This window comes from Callorhinus ursinus, unplaced genomic scaffold (genome assembly GCF_003265705.2).
Source record: "Callorhinus ursinus isolate GAN/ISIS: 27379988/994484 unplaced genomic scaffold, GSC_fseal_2.0 scaffold5, whole genome shotgun sequence".
NCBI classification, from domain to species: Eukaryota; Metazoa; Chordata; class Mammalia; order Carnivora; family Otariidae; genus Callorhinus; species Callorhinus ursinus.
Genome location: NW_027397067.1, coordinates 19,507,901 through 19,533,653, shown reverse-complemented (window position 1 = coordinate 19,533,653; position 25,753 = coordinate 19,507,901). Strand labels below are relative to the sequence as shown.

The 25,753-nt window shown below is 36.9% G+C and overlaps 1 protein-coding gene across 3 annotated transcripts in view; it reads right to left on the bottom strand.

Moving 5' to 3' along the window:
• Positions 1 to 25,753, bottom strand: part of PREX2 (phosphatidylinositol-3,4,5-trisphosphate dependent Rac exchange factor 2) — a 294,349-nt gene that overhangs the window by 51,117 nt on the left and 217,479 nt on the right. For all 3 annotated transcript variants that reach the window (XM_025871440.2, XM_073892858.1, XM_073892859.1), the window contains 2 exons: positions 21,973 to 22,116; positions 13,575 to 13,689 (listed from right to left, as the gene is read on the bottom strand). In XM_025871440.2, coding sequence (XP_025727225.1) covers positions 13,575 to 13,689; positions 21,973 to 22,116 — 259 coding nt within the window. The remainder of the gene's footprint in view (positions 1 to 13,574; positions 13,690 to 21,972; positions 22,117 to 25,753) is intronic.

The window sequence follows — 25,753 nt, the reverse complement described above, 5'->3', positions numbered from 1 at the left end:
GGAGGCTTAACCGCCTGAGTTACCCAGTCACCCCTCATAAATCTTATTTTTGAGTGCAGAATAACATGAATGGCTTTAATGGCAATCGTATTAATTGCCTAAAGAATCTGGTAGCATTCATGATGCAGGAAAGCAGAGCTGAATGCCATTATGTTCCATTTAGCTTCTAATTACACAGTGTATAAAAAGTTCCTGCTTCTAGTACTCTCACTGAAGGTGTTTGGAAGTGTTCTGCCATCTTGTTCATACCAGAGCTGGGCAGCCATCTTTTTTGCCTTGGGGCTAAATCCAGGACTGGAAGCACAGGTAGGGCTGTACATCCTTCCGGATAGTTTTCCACATCGCCTCTTATCCTATTAGTTTTCTGGTATGAAATCAAATGCAGTATCTGGCTTATTCTCAGGAGTATTTCTGTGCACAAAGAAGGCTCTTCTAGCTCCATTTTGCATAGTTTTTTAGGCAAGTTCCCTCTCAATCCCACTGGGAGACACTGGGAGTCCCCTTCCTCCTCCACTGGGCAATGAGGTCAGTTGTCCAAACACACAAAGACCTTGGAGAAACCAAGGTTTTCTTCCATGAAAATCTATCTTCAGATACAAGTCTTTTTGATTTGTTACTCTTTACATTAAGCAAATATTGAAGATAGTACAGACCTCCTCTCAGCCAATACCCACAAGAGCTTTTGAAGCATCATTAGCTCCAATGGACAAATAAGGAAATCAAGGCTCGGAGTTATTAAGAATTTGGCCTAAGTCATAACAACTAGTCAAGGGAAGAGTGGGGACTGGAATCCAGGTTTGACTGACTGTCCATCCTCTGGTATATTAATGAAGCAGGCAATTACAGATCAGTAGCCCTCTGTTTCTTCTTATTCATATTACTGAAATTCCATAATTGCTAATGGAATTTTTTTCCCATGACCTAAATGTCACTTGGTCTACTAAGAATATTTCTGCTTTTTCTCACTTGGCCCATAAGAAATGCAATGAATGTCATTAGATCTACTAAAAATGCTTCTCCATAAGACTACCAAGGGATTTGTTCATCTGTTATCCTCCATTGTGTTTTCTGAATGTGTCTAATTTTACATCTGAGTTCACTGATATCTCAAGTAGGTGAAGTTTAAAGCTTACACGAACTGAAGCACATCAAGAGACTTTTAACTTATTAATGTATCCACAGTTGTATAAAATATGCTATGAATGGACTAGAATTATAGGCTTTTAATTTTACATGACTAAAATTTTAATATTTCAATAGACAAATGAAAATATCCTAAGTTGGGTACTATTCTACCCTACATTGGGTATTATTCTATTTAATATGTAATTATAATGTATCATTACATAATTTTAACTATATATTATTATATATAATATTACACAGTATATATTTCAATACTTAATTTTGGAATTTGATGTGAAGAACATGGCTGATAATGCATTCTGATGGCTTTTAAAATGTATGCAGATGAATTCTCCTTCTCTGACAGTGTGTAATATTCGATGAGGAGCATTCATTACAAGGGCAAAAATACATTAGTGAGTTTGATTCACAGTCAAATTCTATAGAGATACTTTCTTTTGTTTTCAAGTAACAGTAAGATTTCAACTATTTTAGTCCCTTTTGCCTTTTCTTCTGCTCTGGTCTTTGTCGTATCTTCTTCTCTAGTTCTACAGTTGTGGAAACATCCCTTTTCAGAGAAAACAAACCAGAATGCTTCCTTGTCCTTTAAAACACTTCAAAATTCTTTTTTTTCAAAGAAGATTCCACGTGTTTGTGTTGTACTTAACTCGTCCATTGTAAGTAATTAAAATTCCATTAAATCATTTCCCCAAGCCACCCACATTAATACTGGGATCATTTACTACTTTGGAGAAGCAGTGGAGCCCTGTAACAAAAGCATACACTTTAGAGCTGGAAATTACTAGTTTGAGCCTTTGCCCCTCATTGCCAGTTGCCTGACTTTGAGCAATTCACTTCACCTCTCTGTATGTGCAGTACTATCACCTGGGAAATCTCATGCGTTATTTTGGTTTCAACTATTTACCTCCTTGTGAGTGTCTCCAGCCTACCGGATAAAGCCTCCTGAATGTAAATGCTCCATCTGAAATCCAATTCAATTCAGTATGTTGCCACTCCCAAACTTGAAGGAGTTTCTTCTCTTGTTCCCTCACTAGATCAGATAATGATCCAGGTAGCCAATCCAGTGTGTCTCCATTTCCCTCCATATGTATTTAATGGGGGAGACTTTTTTCTTCACAGATATTTCTAAAATCTATGCCTTCCTCTCCATCTTCATTTTTATCTTCTTAGGGTTATTAGCACTTGCTAGAACGATTTCAGTAGCTTCCTAACCAATCTCTCTGACTCTAGTCTTGTTCTCACCCCTAATTTGTCCTCACTGGTATCACCAAAGTGCTCAGTTTAAAATGCAAACTCCACTCCCCTCTGTTCCCCCTGCACTGCTTAGAACTCACTTACATGCTTAAGCTTAAGCTCCTCGGCTGGCATGTGTAGTCCCCCTCCTGCCCACCACTCCTGCTTCCTTTCTGCTCTGCCTCCTTTATTGCCAACATATGGTTCTCCAAGTCTTTGCTTATAATGTTCCCTCCCACTGAGAGAGCTTCTCTCCCTTTCTTCACTTGGCCCACTAGCCATCATGTGTCAGAACTATCCCATCCGGAGCTCCTCAGTCTTCCCTAGGTGTCTTCTTCTGTGTTTCTGGGCATCCTGTTCCCTCCACCATGGTTTTAGTAAGGTATTTCAAAATAGCCTATTTACCACATTCACTCTTCCTCTCCTTTCAGATTCTCAAGGACATACTGCCTGATTCATCTCTGTATTCTCAATGCTATATCACATTCCTGCATTTGCATATAAGTGTGCGATAAATACTGTTGAACCATGAAGAATACTCTCAAAACAGGATGGGAGTGGCTAGGAAGACCCGTTCAGCACTGACACTACAGTCCATAGCATTCTCCAAATATTCTGTTGAAGTCATCATGATGTCAGTCAGGAACCCACTGCTGTTTATATTCTTCTGTGTCCTGGTTGGGTTGCCCCAACTTTTGGCACATACAAACATTTATTAGTCATCTATTAATAGATACCTTATCAGCAATGATAAAAGAAAAAGACAAGGGAAAAAGGGCTATTTAGGGCTATTTGAAGGGCCACAGATGCTGACTCTGTTGGAGACCTCTCTCAAGAAAATCATCAGTGTAGCCAAGGTTCATAAATTTCTCATGGGACAAGATCCAATAAAGTTGAAATTATAATGACACTTTTAGAACAACATAAAAAGAGTATGTAAAAAGAATATAATGCATGATGTGATAAATGTTATAACAGAGGTGTACAAGGAAATATAAAGAAAAAGACTAACTTAGGGGAGCTGGGAAGACCTCTTGGGGTGTGAATTTTGGGGTGTGCCAGGAAAGATGGATAGGAAATGGCCAAAGCAATTTAGCAAATTAGAGTCATTCTGGCTGAAATTACCAAAAACCAAGAAAAAATGTATTTGATTTTCTTCCTGAATGACTGACAGAATGACACAAACTTGAATCTATAGAAGACAGAACTTTGCCCTCAGTTGAAGTTGGGTGGTCCATGTAACTAGACAGCTAATTTTATAGACATAATGTTCTGTGCTTCACACAAATAATGATCTTTAGTAAATCCACATTAATTTCTTTTAAGTCATGATTATGTCTTCTGAATCAAAAGCTCTAGGCCCAAGCTAAATTTCCTGACTGGTGTAGGGGCAAAGCTTCCATGGTATATCCACCAAACAAAGGAAGTTTGAAATGTCAGCAAAAAGGCACTGAACAAAAGCAATAGGAAACAATTCATGGAAGAGCTTGATTAAGATGACTTCAATATAATTTTTTAAGACTGTCCTTGTGATGAGCTAGAAACGTCAGCAGAGTTAAAAATAAAAATCAATCTTGCTTCTGTAAGCACTGACAATTTTTCCTCACAGAGTATATTTCCCTAACTGATTCTTCAGGGTATGCTAATTTTCTTTGTGACATTTCTAGCTCTCAATTTTTCCAAAGGAAATTCTGAGAAAAAAGAACTTTGATCTTCCCTTTGCTTTGTTGAAAACAACAGTTTTCTTTAACTTTGAAATAGAGGCAATTCTCTTCTAAGGTTTTTTTTTTTTTTTTTAAGATGATTTTAAAGATGATCTGCTTCTCCTTGTCAGCCAGAATATCTATTCATCCTTGGTAAATACTATCACAATGAAGGATTTATCACAAAAATGTGAAAACACATAGTTAATTCGAATCTCATTTGCTATCCTTATTTAAAAACTGCATTAAAAACTCCCTTAAAGTAACATAAAAATAAATATTAGACATAATTACAGCTTCTCAAGAACAAATGAATTCGTCTGAATGCAGACAAGAATAACTACAGTCCAGATAAATTAAAGACTACATGCATAATGTATATACAGCCACATCGCAGTCTCAGAAAGCAATGCTGGCAATGTTTAATAGGATTTCAGTATTTTTCAAATAAAGAAGAGGGCACCTGGGTGGTTCAGCTGGTTAAGCGACTGCCTTCGGCTCAGGTCATGATCCTGCAGTCCCAGGATCGAGTCCCACTTTGGGCTCCTTGCTCAGCGGGGGGTCTGCTTCTCCCTCTGAACCTCTTCCCTCTCATGCTCTCTATCTCTCAAATAAATAAATAAAATCTTTAAAAAAATAAACAAAGAAGAGATATGTTGTTCTAAAAGTGTCATTATAATTTCAACTTTATTGGATCTTGTCCCATGTGAAATTTAGGAACCTTGGCTACACTGATGATTTTCTTGAGAGAGGTCTCCAACAGAGTCAGCATCTGTACCCTTCAAATAGCCCTAAATTTTCTGGGTATAAAAAGAAGTAGACTGGATACTGGCATAAATTCAATAAAATGCTAATAGCACAAAAATAGAAGACCATTACATTGCAATTAACCTGATTTCCAATTTAATTCAACTATTTTTACGGTACTTACTACATACCAAGCACAGTGCAAAACTAGGATCTGGTTGCCCTCATATGTATTGAACAAGACAGTTAAGTAACACTCAAGTCAAAATAAAACAAATGAAATCAAAGAGGTTGTTAAGTCTTAAAAAAGAAAGTGCTTAATTTCAGCTGAGGCTATAACTGAAGGCTTCTTGCAGGAAGATAAATTTGAGATGGATCTTAAATAATTATACTCTTTCAGCACACGGAAATAGAGCTGAAGCATGCCCAGGGCGACAGCTGGCTTAAAAGAAATTGAGGAAGAACTGTTAGTGAAGGCTCTTCTGTTCATACATCTGTCTCACGCCCCTCTTCTTCTTGAATTCTAGTCTCCACATACTTTATAATTTCTCCTTCTCCCTCTTCAGGATTTTTACACATGCTATTCCCTCTGCTAGGAAATACCCCTTCTGCACACCTTTATCTCCCATTCCCTGTCCCTTAAACACTGCAAGCCCATCTCCTCCTTCAGATCTCTGCACAAATGTCACTTCCTCAAATCATTCATTCCCAAACCTTCAACCATCTTCCCATCCCATTCCCAATTAAGATCGATTCCCTTCTTATACACCTACATAGCACCTTACACATTCCCTACATAAGTTTTTCACATATTGCTGTAAGTTATTAGTAAAAATTCTGTTTAATGTTTATCATAACCCACAGGCAAAATTTTCCTGTATGGCAGCATTATCTTGTCTACTGTAATGGCCCCAATGTAAAGCTGTCCCTGGTACCTGGTGGGCACGCAAGGTTTATTGAATAAATATCAGGATCCAACAGTTCCTTTAGATTTACACTGTGTGAGAATTTGGCACTTAAGTATAACTTATATTCTGTAAATGTTAAATCCTTTATATAATCCATATATAGAAAAGGAGTCTAGAAAACTTTTAAGCCTTATAAATGAATTCACATTTTTTGTAGACTTAGATGTATTCTCTTGCTATTGAAGAAGGACTTCTAATATAAAACAAAATTTACAACCTGGAAACTCTGTGTTCCTGGTCTGAAAACAGAAAGAGATTGAATATACACATTTAGTTTACGGCTTATCTTACAGAAACAGAAATATGGATGCATCTTAAAATATAAAAAAATGAAATTCGGCTGAAGGACAGAATGAAAAACAAATAAAAAACCGCTATGGAGGAGATAAATATACATCTGGAATGTTTCCTGTTAATAAAAAAAAAAAATCACATCACTTAACTCTAAAAGCTGCAGCTTTATAAAGAAAAACAACTGAAGGACAAAGGCATTATTTATATTATATTTAATGTTCTCTCTGTCTTGCTCTACCTCCTTCTCCCTCTCTTACTGTCTCTCTCTCTCAGATTTCATTAAATCCATACTCTTGTTGATTTAAGGTAACTTTCACAGTTCCTCATCAATAGAACAAGCAAAATACTCCATTTCAAGCTTGGACATACTGTTTGCTATCCAAATAAGGACTAGGAAACCGTGTTTTATGGATTGAAGACTCCGAGGGAAGACAGAAACAGGAATGGGGGTATGATCTTATGAGTGGAGATAGGGTGTAAAGGCTCAGGTCCCAATGTTCTTTATTTTCTCATGCTGTTTGATAGCTGTACTTAAAGACAAAAAATGGCAGTGAGACCACTGATATCTATCTTATGCCAGGAGAACATAGTCACTGACATTTCCCTTCCTCAGAGGTAGAAAGAAATGACACATTTCATGGAGGTGCTATCATGGGAATACCCAAACACATGCATACTTCTGGCCAGACATTTCTCAGTTGAAAAAATTCAAAATACATGGCTCTGAGAGTGGTATCTGTATAGCATTTCTTGTTAACAAAAATAAGATTTCTATCTTCTTTCTATCTTCCTTCTGCTTGTTATATAAACTACATTTTGGCTTTAAAGAAAAAAAAACTTTCTTTAAAGAAAATTCTTTATCCACAAGGGTATACCTTAAGAGAATATATGCTTTGAATATTTTCTTGCCTTATTTCTGTAAAGAGATGAATTTACATTCAGATATCCGAAATTATAAATCCTAAAAAATTCAGTATGAAGTTATCACTTCACAAAAATAATAAATGATCTCAATAACTAATATACAACTTGCTTCCTTTAATTTTTGTTATATTTTACTGTTGACTTTATACTGAAAATAATATTTAAAAAAAAACCATCTAACTCTGAAAAACAAACTGAGGGTTCTAGAGGGTAGGGGGGTGGGGGGATGGGTTAGCCTGGTGATGGGTATTGAGGAGGGCACGTTCTGCATGGAGCACTGGGTGTTATGAACAAACAATGAATCATGGAACACTGCATCAAAAACTAATGATGTAATATATGGGGATTAACATAACAATAAAAAAATTAAAAAAAAAAAAAACCATCTAGACCCCTCAAACTGAAAGAAGTACTTTAACACACAGAATATTGTTCCCATTTACATTACATTTTGTCTCACTGGTCACCATGCAGTGGCATTTTTTGCCAATAAGCAGGATGCATTAAAATGAAATGTTTGGTAATGATAAATTACAACCATGTAGGGCAGGAAAAAATGATGCTAATGGGGAAGATGGCTCACGGCCAGAGGGAATAAAAAGGAAAGCCTGAGGTAGAAGACAGAGAATAAAATAGCATGAGGATGGTGAAGGCAGGGAATAAGAATGCCCCTTCTCCTAAATTTCTTGATTAGAATTTCTGAATTAAACACTTTACAAGCTATTACTTCTTTCTTTTTTTTCTTCTCCAAGTTTTTATTTAAATTCCAGTTAATTAACAGTGTAATATTAATTTCAAGTATAGAATTTAGTGATTCATCACTTACATACAACACCCAGTGCTCATCACAAGTGCCCTCCTTAAACCCCATCACCTGCTTAACCCATCCCCCTTGTCCACCTCCCCTGAAGTAACCATCAGTTTGTTCTCTGTAGTTAAGAGCCTGTTTCTTGGTTTGCCTCTTTTTTTTTCCTGCTATGTTCATTTGTTTTGTTTCTTATATTCCACATGTAAGTGAAATCATATGGTATTTGTCTTTCTCTGATTGACTTATTTTGCTTAGCATAATACTCTCTAGCTCCATCCACATCACAGCAAAAGGCAAGATTTCATTCTTTTTTATGGCTGAGTAATATCCCATTGAATATATATACCACATCTTTATCCATTCATCAGTCGATGGACATTTGGGCTCTTTCCATAATTTGGTTATTGTTGATAATGGTGCTATACACATTGGGGTGCATGTATCCCTTTGAATCAATATTTTTGTATCCTTTTGGTAAGTACTTAGTAATTGCTGGATCATAACGTAGTTCTATTTTTAACTTTTTGAGGAACCGCCATACTTTTTTCCAGAGTGGCTGCACCAGTTTGCATTCCCACCAACAGTGTAAGAGGGTTCCCCTTTCTCCACATCCTTGCCAACACCTGCTGGTTCCTGTGTTGTTAATTTTAGCCATTCTGACTGGAGTGAGGTGGTATTTCATTGTAGTTTTGATTTGTATTTCCCTGATGAGGAGTAATGCTGAGCATCTTTCCATGTGTCTGTTAGTCATCTGTATGTCTTCTTTGGAGAAATGTCTGTCCATGTCTTCTGCCCATTTCTTGACTGGATTATTTGTTTTTTTGGGGTGCTGAATCTTATAAGTTCTTATACTAACCCTTTATCAGATATTTCATTTGCAAATACCTTCTCCCATTCCATAGGTTGCCTCACTGGATTTGAGGAAGCATAGAAGACATCAGGGAGACCCTTACATAGTATTAGTTCTTAATAATCGAGAACTCCGTCTGATTGGCATAGGATGGTATATTTTAGACAGAGCTGTTAAACATTTCTGCTGGCTGAGACTTGTGCATTGGGGGTAACAGCTAAACCAGAGTGTCTTTAGGCAACCAATGTCAGGACTTTGATGCATACTGCAAAGACTTCCCAGGTGTGCTGCATGGTCTGTCCTTCCATAGAGACTGGAAGAGGAGTGGTCAGACCAGTCAGCTGGTCTCAACCCACTTTATGAAAACATCAACCATTTTGAATGTTATTTGCAATAGAAGCATAAGATACAAATGGGCAGCAGTCATTAAACAAAAGCTTTCCAATGGCTTCTGCATTGTACTTACAATAAAATCTATACCACCTATAATGGCCTGCAGTCCTACATAACCAAGTCTCTACAAATATCTTTTAACATGCATCATCATCCTTAATGTCTAGAATCCTCCTGGCCTTCTTTGTCTTCCTTAAAAATGATAAACTTATTCTCATGATTTATGTACATCAGTTCATTGTTTTGGGAAAGACCTCCCCTCCTATTTTGGCAAGGCTGTCTCCTTTTGATTCAGTCTTCTGTCCAAATACCACCCAATAATTAAGTCATCACTAACTACTATCTCCTCTAAATAACCAACCTCCTAATATGGCAATTTGTTTTAGGTTTTCTTCATTGCACTTTTCACTATCTGTAATAATTTGTTTACTGATTTATTTGTTCATTTTCTGTTTTTCTTAATTTCATAGGAATGGAAACTTCATGAACACTGAATCAATGAACAACTGATGGCCCAAAATCAGAGCAATTGATAGTATCTGACACCTTAGTAACAGATAATGTGTTTTCAGTATATTATGTTCACTTCGGTAACTAAGATGACTTAACATAGTACAAAAGTATAAACTCTAAAGAAAAAAAAGTCTGCAATTTAAATCCTGGTTTTACTACTTATTATCTAGGTAAATTTGTGTAAGTTTCCCTTTAAGTGGAGATGATAATATGGAACTCACTGGTTTATTAGATAATCCACATAACTCACCTAGCATTATGACTGACTCAATATGTTCTTAAAAACTGATAGGTATTATAGTTGTCATCATCTTTTATGTTAAGTAGCATATTATTTCCACCTATTCTTTGCTGTTCTGGAGAAATCTCTAGAACTAGAATGGAATCCATTGTTCCCTCTTGTCCAGCATCCTTACTTTGCACTTTTTGTGACAATCCATTGCTCTTCTGTGGTGCTAAGCCCATCCAAGAATGGGCACACGACTTGGGCCTGGCTAATGACTGCCTCCGCAGGTCCTTTGCTGGAACTCTCCATGGAGGAGTAATGGGGGTAGACATCTTCTCTTCTTTGAATGCAACATTGGTCTTCACTGACCATCTTTACCCAAATGTGAAACAACCTTGCCTGAAAATGAAGCCCACACAGAGGAAGAAGTACCAAGAGACAGGGAAAGAAAAGGGATTCTTGATGACCATACTCTTGGACCCAGCTGTGCCTAATGCAGCCACACCCCATGGATATACCTGTTAGGTATGACGATATTTTGTCTATGCCAGTTTGAGTTTGGTTTCTGAAACTTGTAATAAAAAAAATAATGTTTTCCAAAAAAACGCTAGTTTATTTAAATATGTTTGTTAGTTTGTTGTAAGGCTAAGGGGTAAAAAAAGGCCTTTTCTGAGGTCTAACTAGCAAATAAACAAATTAACATCCAGAATGAAATGGTTTTCAGTGAAAGTGTTAAAAAGGCTCTGGGCTATGAGGAGCTAGAGACACCTGAGGGCTATTTTTCTACAATGGACAGTAAGAGCCCCTTACTGATTAAATGGTCAATGTTGGTCTGTGGCCCCCCAGACCAAGAACAGATTGCCTAAAAGCAATTTCAGAGTATCTGTGGTTACAAAGTAACAGGAAAAATTAAGGAAGGAATTAACACCCTTATTCAAGAAATAAGCAGGAAGAGAAGGCATTACTGGAAGTAAAGAGGAAAATAATTGTCTTCCTGTGTAAAGGAAATTAAATATGCAACAAGTAGGATATAGAGCAGCTAATTACTGACAAGGGTACTAATTTGTACCAAGGGGTTTATGTGCTTTTCAAAATGTTTTCTCCAGAAAAGATGCATTAAAATGTTTTCTTATGTGAAGAAGATAGCATGTATTAGTATACATGCTGTTCTTCTTAAGAAAGAATCTTAAATATCTTATCAGGTATCTGTTATAAATGAGTATCTATTATATTTCTGTCAAAAAAAATACCCACAAGGGTGTGAATGCTAGGCTACATCTCCATTTCTCTCTGTATGTTCTACCTAAATAAGTTACTGCAACTAAACATACATTTTGGAGAACATCCTACACAAAATACTTTGATAGACACCACAGGAAACACCAAGATAAAAGCATCCTTCATCTTTTTTTTAAAGTATCTCTCATCTTAAGGAGCTTATCATAGAATAAAGAAGATGTGAAATCTGTACACCTAACTGTATCATCAGGGAGAAAAGCTGAATTCCGTAGTAGCCATAAACGAAGTAAAATGAAAGACATACATTTAGCCCAGGGCAGTAGTTCTGAAATTTGAGCATGCATGAGAACCACCTGGAACACTTGTTACAATGAAGATTGCTGGGCTCACCCCAGAGTTTTTTTTAATATGTTTGCAGATGGCATTGACCTGCTAGTCTGGGGCTCATCCTTTGGCCATTAGATTGTCTAGCCACACATCAGAATCTCCTAGGGGACCTCTAGACAATCTAATGGCCAGGCCTCATCCCAGCCCAATAATAAAAGAAAAATATTTTATGAAGACGACTATTAACTAGAACTGGACATTGAATCATATGAATAGTAGTTTTATAAACAGCTGGAAATAGAGGACTCAGATGCTAGATGGACGGAGAAAAGTCATGGTAGAAGAAAACTATGGTGCATGATTGGAAATGAGTACAGCATGACTGGAGCACAGGTGGAGAAAAGAAATCTCAGGTCAAGTCATGAAAGACCTTTTTTATTTTTTAAGATTTATTTATTTCAGAGAGAGAGAGTGTGAGCAGTGGGGGCGGAGAGAGAGAGGGGGAGAAAGCAGACTCCCTGCTGAGTGACTGGGAGGGGTTGCTCCAAGCCAGGACTCTGAAATCATGACCTGAGCTAAAATCAAGAGTCAGAGGCTTAACAGACTGAGGCAGTCAGGCGCCCCAAGTCATGAAAAATCCTGACTGCCATGCTAAGGAGGTTTTGACTCCTTTTTGGGACAATAAGAAATCACCAAATCCTTTGAGCAGGAGAGTAACACAGTAAGATGTGACTTAAAATTATTGTCTGGAAGCAAAATCCCGAGTAGATTAAAACAACATGGGGGTCTTAGAGACAGGAGACGGTTAGGATGTGACAGCAATGGTCTAGACCTATTTTCTCAAACTGGAGTCCGGGGATGTGTTCTCAGGGCCTATATGTTCTATATAAATGTTTTAATTTTGTTTCCTTATTTCAAAGATAACCTAGGAATGTATTTGATCAGTTATAAAGGCCAAACCTGTCTTTTGTGATGATGGTCCTCAACTGAAGATTTTCACAACACTGGGCTTAAGCTTCTTCAGTCAGTGTTTCTTAGTCAGTGGACATACTAAGAATTCAAGATTAACTATTTTGGTTTTCCCTGTGAAAGGGGTCATTACATGATATACCTTTGAGAAATAGTGATCTGAACGAGGTAATAAAATGGGGTTAGTCCCAGAGACATTTTAGTCAGATTCATCAGGATCTCCAACAACATTTTAGGAGGAAGAGAAAGTGGGAAATCAAAAAGATATTGGGGGCTTTAAGGCTGAGAGCTTCACAAGTGATAAAATGATGGAACAGGGTAAAGCATCTAGGAAAAGGGACAGGTTTGTGTGAAGCTGGGGGAGAAAGACAAAGCATTTGTAGTGAAAGAAAGCCTACCTTTTGGTCATAACTACAAGAACAAGCACCTCCCCATATCAGGAATTTTAGGAATTAATTTATCCTCAGAGTTTAGCCATATTGTGGACAAAACTGAAAAATGTCACAAAAGTATTTTTAAATTATTAAGGTTTAAGGTAGAACAAGAACATTTTTCTTATAAAAATAAAAGCTATAATCTGTAAGTAATTTAAAAAGATGATCTGTTCGCAGAATAATTCATAAGGTAGGAGGAAGATATATATGCTAATAATTTGTCAAAAATTAAAGCTTTGAATTATAACACACTTCCCTTTCACTTACTGTGGCTAATTTTCCCTGCCATGGGTCATTCTGCCAGGAACACTATTTTTAGAGAGGAAAAACAGCAAAATCCAAACATTAATATATGTATTTGAAAGTAGATATTTTTCCAATACCAAGTAAATGCTGTGTCGTATCTTCTGTGTTAACCATATTCTTCTCTCTGTGTCAGGGTGCCAGGTGTTTAAAGGAACCTATTTTATTTACTCTTCATCTCCTGCAACCGCCTAGGGGACACCACTATAAAATATCTATGCTTTCTCTTCCCCCTGGGAATGGTCTAATATTTAATTTTTGATCTTCTTCAGCAATTAAGACAATAGCACAAAAATTTTCCAAACATTTTTTCTATTTTATTTTTAAAAAGTGTACTCATTAGAATATTTGAAATAGTAAATCCTAAATAAAAAGACTTTATATCAAAAAGAGTATCATCATCAATCACTTAATAATGAGTATGTCAAAAACACAATTCATCTACTCCTGCCAAAATATGAAAACTTATTTTTTTAAAAAATTGAACAATTACATACCTGAGCTTCTGGTTGTATTGTTTGACTTTTTCCAGTGAGGCTGCATTTATCTGGGCTTGAAATTCTTCCACTGAAACATTGTCTCTATAATAATATCCTTCCATGCTCTCCAGTGCTGTGTAAACAAGTAAATGTTCTCTTTCACGTGATTTCATAACTCAAGTTCTCCACATTTAGTGTAATCTTATTGATTATTAGTAAATGTATTTAAAACACTGACTATGAGCACACATGCAATAAACTATCTTTCACCAGTCCAGAAATGAATGAAAATCATTCCTCTGCTCTCAAAATATATATCAAACATTTGGTGATTATATCGAGTGATATAATGAGGTATATCTAATAGGTAATTTCTAATTTAAACCATCTTCTATTTTTAATGTATATATACGCACATATACATACACATATTATATATATACATATATATGTATGGGAGGCAAAACTGTGTATTAACCTACATAAGAGTAAAAAAGTTGAAATTGCTGCTCTCCATGTATACTCACATTCTCTTGCAGCTGCAGTTAAATTATGAAATATGAGTGTAATAAGTTTGAAGTATAGATAATCTTAGAATACTACCCTTACTACAATGCTTAATTTAGTTAAAAATAAATAAGTATAAACATACATATATAACTCCCCATTAATTTTAAACATCTTTTGATTGAAATGCATTTCCTTCTTAATTAACATTTTTGGTTAAGTATTTTTTCCTTTAAACTTTATGTGATGGTACTTTTAACCTTTTGGAGAGGAAATGAATTACATGGAAGTGCCCAGAAATACAAGATCTCCTATGGAGAGGTTGCCAGGAACAGAAATGGCAATGGATCCAACTTTGGAAATGTAAATTATTTCCCCTTGAAATTATTGCCACTATTAAGCTTCAATTTTCAGCAGATTATTTCAAAATTGATTAGAAAATTAATCTTCTTTCAAAACTGCTAAATGCAATAGCTTTGAACTAATAAGTTTCTTCAAATTGACAAAAACATCACCATTTTAGGGGCAAAAATAGAAAAGTCATTGCTAATTTTTTTTATTATTTCCAGTTTTTATTTAAATTCCAGTTAATTAACATATAGTGTAATATTGGTTCCAGGAGTAGAATTTAGTGATTCATCACTTATATATAACACCAATGCTTATCACAAGTTCATTACTAATATTTGCTGTGCTGTTTTCTTGACTAGTAAGATTTGTATAGCACTGAAGAAACAAAAAACCTTTTAGAGTATTGCTCAATTTGAAATAAAAAATGGTATTATTGGCTTATAATTGAGAAAACCACTTATGGAAAATTAGAGAGATGCTTACTACATTTACTTCAGTACATGGTATCAAATTTGTGGGCTTGTTTCAAGGATTGTTTGTTTACTCCTATGACCTCTGCATTAATTAGAATATTTGTAACTGGTTCAGCAAGCTTCTGGTCCTGAATACATACAAGAAATAAAAGGAAGTCTTCCTGGTTAAACAATCCTCAAATAAATGCCACATTCACTTCCATTAATGAGATGTTATTTGTGAGAGGCAAATATTGAGAGGATTCAGTCTATCAGGTCATCCTTCAATGTGAATTCCTCTTACCAGTTGTAAAGCTAATAATGAAAGTCCCTGCATTGGAGTAAAACCACCAATTCCACTACTTAGTAGCTGTATGACCTTAGGCATGTTAATTAAAATCCAAGATCCTCAGGTTCCTCATTTGTGAAATGGAAAGTAAAAAAAATAGTAGAGTACCTACTAATTGTGATTCTTGGGAAATAATTAAATTAAATAACAGTACTAAGAGACCCCATGACTATTCTCTTCATTTATTGAATGTTTTTTATATATTAGGCCACATGCCCAATGCCCTACAGGCATTATCTAATGCAACTTCCAGGAGATACAGATTATGCGTAAGTGTGCTTAGCTAAACAGGAAGTTCCGGGAACTAAAGAGGAGGGTCCATATAAAGACACTTCAATTTGTGATTTAAAATCATAAAGACTGGAAGAACACTAGGAAGGAGATACAGGGAAATTGTGGTGAGGGGTGGAGTGGGGACAGATATGAAAATACCTGGGGTCTAATTTTTATAGAAGTCTTGATGACTCAGTTTTGGCCAGAATGTCCAGTCCTGCTTTAAAAGCTTGTTGCCATATAAAAACAGACTGACATTTTTATGACATTCCTTGACAATATTTCCAAATTAACAAAAGTTAAAATATATAATTACGTAGAAATTTTTTTAAATGGGGAAAATGTCTAACAATCAGCAAAATGTTATGGCGCATGTATAGGGCTGTGAGGAAATGAACAACAACAACAAAAACAGATGAGTTCTATATTTAAAAGTAAACTGTGTGGCAAAGAAGAGGAAAGAGAACAACATTCTTGATTTTAGATTAAGAGCTTGGTTATTTATCATTATAAATACAAGAAAATGGGATAATATTTTACCGAATTCAATTTCTATACTCAGCAAAAGTGGGTTAAATATATAATGTCCAAATTTCCCAGTTTGGCTCTCAGCATTTTCTTGTCTAGTTTCCTTAGTTCTCATCCAGATAATAGTATGTTTCTTAAAAGTAGTATTGACATTCTTGGTTGCATAAATATTTAATAGCATTTAATTAAAAGCAGTATTGAAAATACGATGAGTTTGTTTGCTTGTTTTCCTTTTACCACTTTTGAATTTGAGGAAGCAAATCATCCCAGCAAACTTAGGCAGTCAGCAAAAAAGAAAAACATAATGAATATTAGGGAAAAGTAAAGATTAAATTATTCTAAGACTGAAAATGAGCTGCATTTCCACTCACTCAAAATACCTTTCAAGGTTTTTCCAAGAAAGGAATTGATCAGGAAAAATGCAGAATTTCTGAAGAATAATTTTAAGAATAGTTTCAATTAACTGGGGTGCCTGGGTGGCTCAGTTGGTTAAGCGACTGCCTTGGGCTCAGGTCATGATCCTGGAGTCCTGGGATCGAGTCCCGCATCGGGCTCCCTGCTCAGCGGGGAGTCTGCTTCTCCCTCTGACCCTCTTCCCTCTCGTGCTCTCATTCTCTCTCTCTCAAATAAATAAATAAAATCTTAAAAAAAAAGAATAGTTTCAATTAACTAATACTCTTTCCTGATAGCATGATGACACTTTAATGGTTAAATAAAACAAGACATCTTCACTGGTCACAGAATTCAGAAGAACTGGTCACAATTTCTGTGAGGAAAGCAAGTTTTATCACTCCAAATGTGACCAGTATGTTGGAAAAGTTGTGCTGCCTTTTAAAGAGGGGTGGGTTCACATGTTCATAGACTGACTCTAACATTTAGGAAATCTCAATTCTGGGAACTATTCCTTCTTTCATAAAAAGCTATTTAATGCTTCAATTTCAAATACTGTATAAAAACTGAAGGGAAAATGAAGGAATTCATCTTTTAAAGGACCTAAAGTAGAGTTTTGCAAAAACTCAAAATAAAAAATAAACACTTGAATGAAGGAACCTTAGAAAATGACAATGTTTATCACAAAATGTTCCCTTTTGTTTAAGAGAGAAAACGCTCTATACTGGATTTTTTTTTAATTAAAAAAAAGTAATAAAAGAGAAAATGCTCAAGTTTCTGGTTGATTTTAATTATTCTCTGAGAATAGAAAGACAACTTATAAAGATGTAAGAGTTAGGATTTATCATTTCTGGTGCCAGGTTTTTTCATAAAGGCTGAGAAACAAATATACACAAGAGTGTGTTTGTGGAGAAAGGACCAGCATCGCATGTCCTAGTTAGTGTAAGGAAAACCATCATTAGAGACCCAGGGAACAGGTGCCTACCAATACAAAGAACGGATGCCATATTCCAGGACACAGGGCAACTAAAATCAAAGACCTTTAATGATGCCACATCCCTAATAGGTAGAATACATGGGTCCAGGAACCAAGTGTGGAAGCAGAAAGGTCCCTGCTTAACATCTGTTGAGGGCTGAATTGTGTCCTCCAAAAAGATACGACAAACGTCCTAACCCCTGGTAGCTACAAATGTGACCTAAGTTTTATATAGGGTCTTTGCAGAGCCATCAACTTAAAATGAGGTCATACTGGATTAGAGTGGGCCCAAATCCAATGACTTGTGTCCTCCTAAGAAGAGGGAAATCTGGACAGAGATACAGAGACAGATCCACAGAGGGAGTAAGGTTGTGTGAAGACAGAAGCAGAGACTGTGATTACTCTGTCACAAGCCAAGGAATGCCGAGGACAGCTGGCAACCACCAGAAGCTAGAAGGTAAGGAAGGATTCCTCCTTAGAGCCTTCCAGGGGAGCACGGCCTTTGGGCATCTTGATTTCAGATTTCTAGCCTCCGGAACGATGATAGGACAAATTTCTGTTGTTTTAAGGTACCCAGTTTGTGGTACTTTGTTATGGCATCTCTAAGAAACTAATACGACATCAGTCCCAGTGCCTCACTTGGGGATGTGTGCTTCCCATCCCTGAAACTCTGGCTCCATGTCCTGATCACCAAAGAGGCACACTTTCCCTAGGAGACAAGGCAGGGGTCCCACTGAATGTAAACTATGGTTGCCACCAGGGCACTGAGGGCTCCTTGTGCCAAGGCACCCAGGAAGAGCAATCACCATCTTGGCAGGGCTAGTGGACCCTGATCATCGTAAGGAAGTAGGGCTGTTGTTACATAATGAGGGCAGGAAGGAACGTGTTTGGCACCCGGTGAATCCACTCAGGTCCCTCTTGGTACTTCCTTGTCCAGATTTGATGGTAAATGGACAAATGCAGCAACCCTGTCCTGAGAAGGGCAGAATGAACAGGGGGATTAGGTCCCTTGGGGATGTAGGTCTTAGTCATGCCACTGAGACCAGAAGGTTCAGGTTCAGAACAAGGCTGATCTACAACGAATACAGAAGAGGGAAGATGAGCATCTGTCGCAGCCCCAAACCAGCTATAGCAGCAGGGGCTATGGCTTGTGCCCTTACCATGTCTTGTAGATTATCTCCCCAGGAAGGGAGCCCATTAGAGTCATGAAGGAGACGCTTCTAGTCTTGACTCGAATGGATCTAAGGGTACAAGGTATGGATCACGGCAGGTCACCCACTTGGATCTCCTTCCGGAAAGGATGGGCTTATTGCCTAGCTGTTGGGATTCCCAGAAGATATTCCTCAGCTGTCAGCTCTTTAGGGCACCTTCAGTCTTTGCTGAAGAAAACTGTCCCACCCAAATCACACCTCCTAGGGGCAGCCTGCATCCTAATGACCTAAAAATGCAGAAGTGAAAACACCCAGCTCCCTTGCCCTGGCTCCCCCAAATCTAAAAGTGTCAAGCCTTTGCGAAATGGATTATCTAATTAAGCAAAGATTAACTGGATAATTGCACAGTGTTTCGTAATCCACACTGACCTGTGCTTTCGCACTCCCATGTACCTTAGAGTCACCTGCAAAGCTTCTAAAATATACTGGTTTCTGGGCCCTATGTCCCAGAGATTCTGACTTAATCAGTTTGGTGTGGGACCAAGCATGGGTATTTTCTAAGACCTCCCCAAGGTGATTAATGTGCAACCAGTACTGAGAACCACTGAGACAACATGAAAACAAGCCCATGGGGAGTGGGTGGAGGAAGTGACCTTGACTATCTATCCTCCTTACTCCCATTTTCACACAGTTTATAGTCACTTGCTTTATCTCACCAAGGGCTTAGGGATCCCAACAGGGTTAATTCCCTGACCTGTAGGAAGTACTTACAGAAGACTGCTTTTGTCTGATCTTCACCTTCTAGCATTTTGGTTATGTTCTGTGCTGACTTTCCTGTCTGGCTGCTTCTGTGATCTTTACCTTGTCAATCTGTACTTGTTCTGTTTCCCTAGATTCCTGTTCTCCTGTAGGTCTGGCCTTCAGTGACACATGTTCCCTAAAGTGTATCCTACTTGCCTCTGGCACTGGGATTCCTGATCTCACAGCTGGTGCCATCTCTGCCGGGTACCTCTCAGTTCCTGTGCCCTTCTATGCAGAAGGGTCCATTCAGGCAAGAAAAATGGGAAGAAAGCAGTACATTTGCTTCCTGTTCCAAGTACATGATGTAACAGACAACTTTATAAGGGCTGACGTAAATAGTTTTCCCAGGAGCCTTTCAAATTCATCTCATTTTTCTATTTTTTTAAAAATATTTGCCAGCAAAGACCTGTGTACATATGTACACCTAAAACTAAAACTCTTTGAGTAAACGTTCATCCCGGAATAGACACCATTTGGAGTCTCTTCATTTTCCACCACGTTCGATTACCAGATGGTAATCTCTACTCAAGCCAGGGCTGACTTTCCTGGGCTTCTCTCAATCTGATGAATAGTAAGAGTGAGTAATAATGAATCCTCATGGGAGTCTGATGAGTGCAGAGGAACTTCCGCAACCCTTTAAGGAAGCAGCCTTATCACTGCCACCGTGCTAATGAGACAAGCTGTTTCCCAGTTTTCTTTCCCTCTCTGTGACCTCAACTGCAGACATCTTTCCACTCTGGCTTTCTCACATTGTATTGCTGTGTGAATATTAAAAACTAATGTTAGCGACAGTTTTTCTTTACATTTTGTAAAGCGATATTGTATTCACTAAAATAATATATAGTTAGGGATTTTTTAAAAATTAGCTTTAGCCACAATTATAAAATAAGGTTACTTGGAAAATACTCTCCGTTTTCCTATGAACATTTGCTGCTGGGTATGAATATTCAGCTATTTATGGGTGATGTGTCACAAATGTAATAATTTTTTTTGAAGAGATGCAAAATGCCATCTGTCATCTCAGTCATGATTTCAAAGACAGACTTTTTAAAAAGGGGAATAAAGGAAAGGAAGTGAAGAATCTTTAATAACTGTAAACTCTGGTTAAACCCTATAAAAGTTAACATTCCAGACCAGCACCCTTCTGTCTTCTAAAACTATCTATCTGTGTAATGGCTTTTAACATGTTGTAGGCTAACTGTTCTCCTAACATAGCTCCAAAGGTCTATTTTTGCTGTTTCCTTTTTTTTTCATTCCTTTACAGAATCTTGTATTACCTTTTTTTCCAAAGAAAAATGAAAATAACTTCTAATAACTCCTAAGATCTTCTCTGCACCTGACATTTTCCTCTGCTGAAATGTATTCTTACCAAGTATCTGTTTGAGGTGGTCATTGTTTTCAAACCTTGGCAATTGAAGGAAGGGAAATCTATCTTAGAATTACAATAATATGCATATGGTACAAGAATTTTCACTTGGCAGTGGATTTTGATTTCATATGCCTATCTGTTCTTAAGTTACAGAGATTGATTTTATTCCTCTACTCTTCTCATTTTTTTATTAGAATATAAAAATTCCACAGCAAAACCAATGCAGTTCTTGAAAACTCCACAGAAGAATGTATGAAATGCTCTGTGGAATTGCTCAGAGAAATTGATATAATCTTGTGACCACAGTATGAGTTAAAAAAAGATATCACAGACCAGAAGAAACTACACTAGAAAAATCTGGACTTCTGATCAGTCTGAGGCTGCAATTGCGACCCCAGAAATAAAAAAAGATCCAGGACCTTCCCTTGGAAACCAGTTCACCATAAGAATCTTCCTACTCATGTTAAACTCAATTTCTTCTATTGCATTAAAACTCATTGTTCACTTGTCAAAACAAAATTTTTTTATTTACAAAAGGAATCTATTTTTACTAACCAAAATCACATAATGCAGAAAAATTCAAAGAATAAAAAAAATCATCACCAATTTAATCACCCGATGATAGAGAAAACACTTTATGTACGTTAAGTATGTTTAAGATAATGGATTACATTATCTATAATATAAATTCTTTTTTGTAACCTGCATGTGTATATTGCCCAATTTTTTCTATCTCATAAAATATCTTTACCCATATAATTTTAATGACTCTCCCATACTTTACTTAAGCCAAATTAATTTATCTTTACTATTTCAATCACTCATGTCTTGTTTCCCCACTGTAAATACTTACAGTCCTACTTAATAAACATTTAAACTTTATCTTTTTTTTTTTAAAGATTTTATTTATTTATTTGACACAGAGAGATAGAGAGCGAGCACAAGCACGGGGAGCAGCAGAGGCAGAGGGAGAAGCAGGCTCCCCGCTGAGCAAGGAGCCTGATGTAGGACTTGATCCCAAGACCCTGGGATCAGGACCTGAGCCGAAGGCAGATACTTAACCATCTGAGCCACCCAAGCGCCCCTTAAACCTTATCTTATTGTTTCCTTAATAAACATTCCCAGAAGTAAATATATTACCTAGGTACTATGAAGGAATTTTTGAATTAATGGAAAAAAATCCCCACGATGGTAACAATCACATGTATTTTAAAAAATCAATAGAGATAAAATAATTTAAATACACGTATAAAAAGGAGAGCAGTTTACCTTGCGCAAAAAGAACAGGGTGAATTTTAAATCCTCCTCCATTTTTCAAACGTTGAGGCAGTTGTTCAAAATGATAACTATCAACGTAGAAGTAAACTTTCAGAGCCTGCCGGCTTCCCTCTGCTTGGTAAGTAAGAGGAACATCTAAAATGACATTTAATGTTACATTATTTCCAAAAATCAGGATATGTTATAAAGTATATTTGTTAACTTTTTTAAAAATCTTGAAAATCACTAGAAACTAATATATTAAAAGTACCCATGTATGTCAAGTTCAGGTTAGGCAAACTTGCTATTCAGTGAAAGAGTATTCAATCAGATTCTTATCAGCTAAAGCAACAGATTTATTACCGTACTGTATATAAAATTCTACAATAGGAAACTTGGTTATACTTTGACATGCCAGATGCCTCACTTAACTAAATGAGAAGTTTAGTTACACATGGTTTGGAATCAGAATCTCCCAGGGCATCTGTCTCATTCATATTTTAGTCAAAATGAGTCCTTGGGGTACAATTCCTAAGCAGTGTACAAGAAATTGGGTACATAGCAACCATTATCAAAATTAGCATGGGTTTTGCAAGTTCCATTCTCTGAGCATCAGATCAAAAGTGTATTACCTCTGTTGATGCCTTACAGACCTTAGAAATTATCTGTCCAAATTCAGTTTTCACAAAGATCCTGAATTTAATTACTCGAGAACAAGAAAATAAAAAAAACCCCAAACCCCAAAAAACAACCAACCTGAAAAGCTACCATGCTGTAGGAGTATTTCACAGTGCTATCATAAATCCTTTTCATTTTATGTCACTTATCCATGACAAATAATTTCCAGTTCATTAAAAAAGCTAAATAGTCATATTAACCAATTCAAAATTAAGGCAAAAATATAGTAGACATTTAATACATGTTCTTGACTCAATATTTGTTAGTTCTAACCTGCTTCTTAAATAAAATTATTTGTAAAAGCAGAGTTCAAGGTTAAATACCATTAATGAACAGAGATTCCAGGTTTCTTATTAAATATATCTAATTATGCATATCAATAGCAGAGGTATTGTATTAACATCTACAAGTCTCTTTTATGTCATATAATAATGCTTATTTTATTTTTGTTTCTATATGTTTGAGGGAGGTATAAAGGATTTTGGTTTAGGAAAGAGAATACATTTCTCAATTGAAGAGTTGGAAATTAACTGGATTTTAATGACTGGGAAAATCTTTTTTTCCCTGGCTCTATAATAAAGAAAAAGGATGCCTGGACACTGAAGAAAACCCCTATGTGTATATACTAAGTATTTGTATATTTGAATTCCTTTTTTCATGCAATATCTTTCATTTATATTTCAACTTTTAAAATTCCATTCCTTTATCTTTTGGCACCAAGGTGGCCAATCTCTGTTATCAAATGGGTAATGTTTTTGAAAGGAAAATAATAATACAGCAGTTGGAGTTCCGTATTATAGGACTAACAAAGAAAAAATAAAAATGCTCTACCAGGACCTAAGAAACTGAAAATGACCGAACATTATCAAGCATATTAAATTTCAAATGAAGTTAAAACTACGAGTGAAAGAATGAAGACTTTCAAAGTAATTGGTATACCTATAAGAGTGCATAATAATGTAGAGCTGAAAATTGCTGCCTTTTATTTATGGAAATTCAGCTGCTATGAAAAATTTGATGATTAGGACTATGTAATGATTTAAGGCTTCAAAAACAATGCACGAGGAAAAGGTCTCTGGTTCCACCCTACAGAGAGATTCATTCTAGAAAGGAGTTTCAACAGCGGGATCCCATCCCTGTAAGCAGGGCTCTCCATCGCTGAATGGGCCCAGGAGTTTGAAAATAAGTCTTTTAAGAAGTTGTTAGCTCCCTTTGCCTAAATTGCTCTTCCTTGACCCTCTGCAGGGTTGGGTCTTGCTGGCCCTTTGGATTTCAGCTTAAAAGCTACTTCTGCTGAGAGCCCTTCCCTGTTGACCACTTAAAAGGCCACCTGATCCTCATTCATTATGCATTGCTTATTTCCTGCAGAGGATTTATCATGGGCCTAATCATCTTTGTCATTGATTCCTTATTTGTTTTCTCCCAAGTAGGTTGTGAGCTACATGAAGATAGGGATATGTCTGTCCTATTCACCATGGCATCCACAGCTCCAGCCACAGTGCCTGGTCCATATGGAAAGAGTGGAAGCCCAAAAATATTCATTCCCCTAATCATTATAGTAAATTTACCTGTATCACCATAAAAGGGCGGGAAGATCTGCAATCATTATATTATTCTCCAAAAACATGAAGATTTTCCATAAAATAAATTTAGGTTTTTTATTGTTATGTTAATCACCATACATTACATCATTAGTTTTTGATGTAGTGTTCCATGATTCATTGTTTGTGCATAACACCCAGTGCTCCACGCAGAATGTGCCCTCTTTAATACCCATCACCAGGCTAACCCATCCCCCCACCCCCTCCCCTCTAGAACCCTCAGTTTGTTTTTTAGAGTCCATCGTCTCTCATGGTTAGTCTCCCCCTCCAATTTCCCCCCCTTCATTCTTCCCCTCCTGCTATCTTCTTCTTTTTTTTTTCTTAACATATATTGCATTATTTGTTTCAAAGGTACAGATCTGTGATTCAAAAGTCTTGCACGATTCACAGCACTCGCCATAGCACATACCCTCCCCAATGTCTATCACTCAGCCACCCCATCCCTCCCACACCCCCACCACTCCAGCAACCCTCACTTTGTTTCCTGAGATTAAGAATTCCTCATATCAGTGAGGTCATATGATACATGTCTTTCCCTGATTGACTTATTTCACTCAGCATAACACCCTCCAGTTCCATCCACATCGTTGCAAATGGCAAGATCCCATTCCTTTTGATGGCTGCATAATACTCAATTGTGTATGTATACCACTTCTTCTTTATCCATTCACCTGTCGATGGACATCTACGTTCTTTCCAGTTTGCCTCTTGTGGACATTGCTGTTATAAACATCGGGGTGCACGTACCCCTTCAGAACCCTACATTTGTATCTTTGTGGTAAATACCCAGGGTTCCCCTTTCTCTGCATACCCGCCAACATCTGTCGTTTCCTGACTTGTTCATTTTAGCCATTCTAACTGGTGTGAGGTGGTATCTCATTGACGTTTTGATTTGGATTTCCCTGATGCCGAACGATGTTGAGCACTTTTTCATGTGTCTGTTGGCCATTTGGATGTCTTCTTTGGAAAAATGTCTGTTCATGTCTTCTGCCCATTTCTTGAATGGATTATTTGTTCTTTGGGTGTTGAGTTTGATAAGTTCTTTATAGATTTTGGATACTAGCCCTTTATCTGATATGTCATTTGCAAATATTTTCTCCCATTCTGTCGGTTGTCTTTTGGTTTTGTGGACTATGTCTTTTGCTGTGCAAAAACTTTTTATCTTGATGAAATCCCAATAGTTCATTTTCGCCCTTGCTTCCCTTGCCTTTGGCGATGTTTCCAGGAAGAAGTTGCTGCGGCTGAGGTCGAAGAGGTTGCTGCCTGCGTTCTCCTTTAGGATTTTGATGGACTCCTGTCTCACGTTTAGGTCTTTCAACCATTTGGAGTCTATTTTTGTGTGTGGTGTAAGGAAATGGTCCAGTTTCATTCTTCTGCATGGGGCTGTCCAATATTTGTTGAAGAGACTGTCTTTTTTTCCATTGGACATTCTTTCCTGCTTTGTCAAAGACTAGTTGATCATAGAGTTGAGGGTCGATTTCTGGGTTCTCTATTCTGTTCCATTGATGTATGTG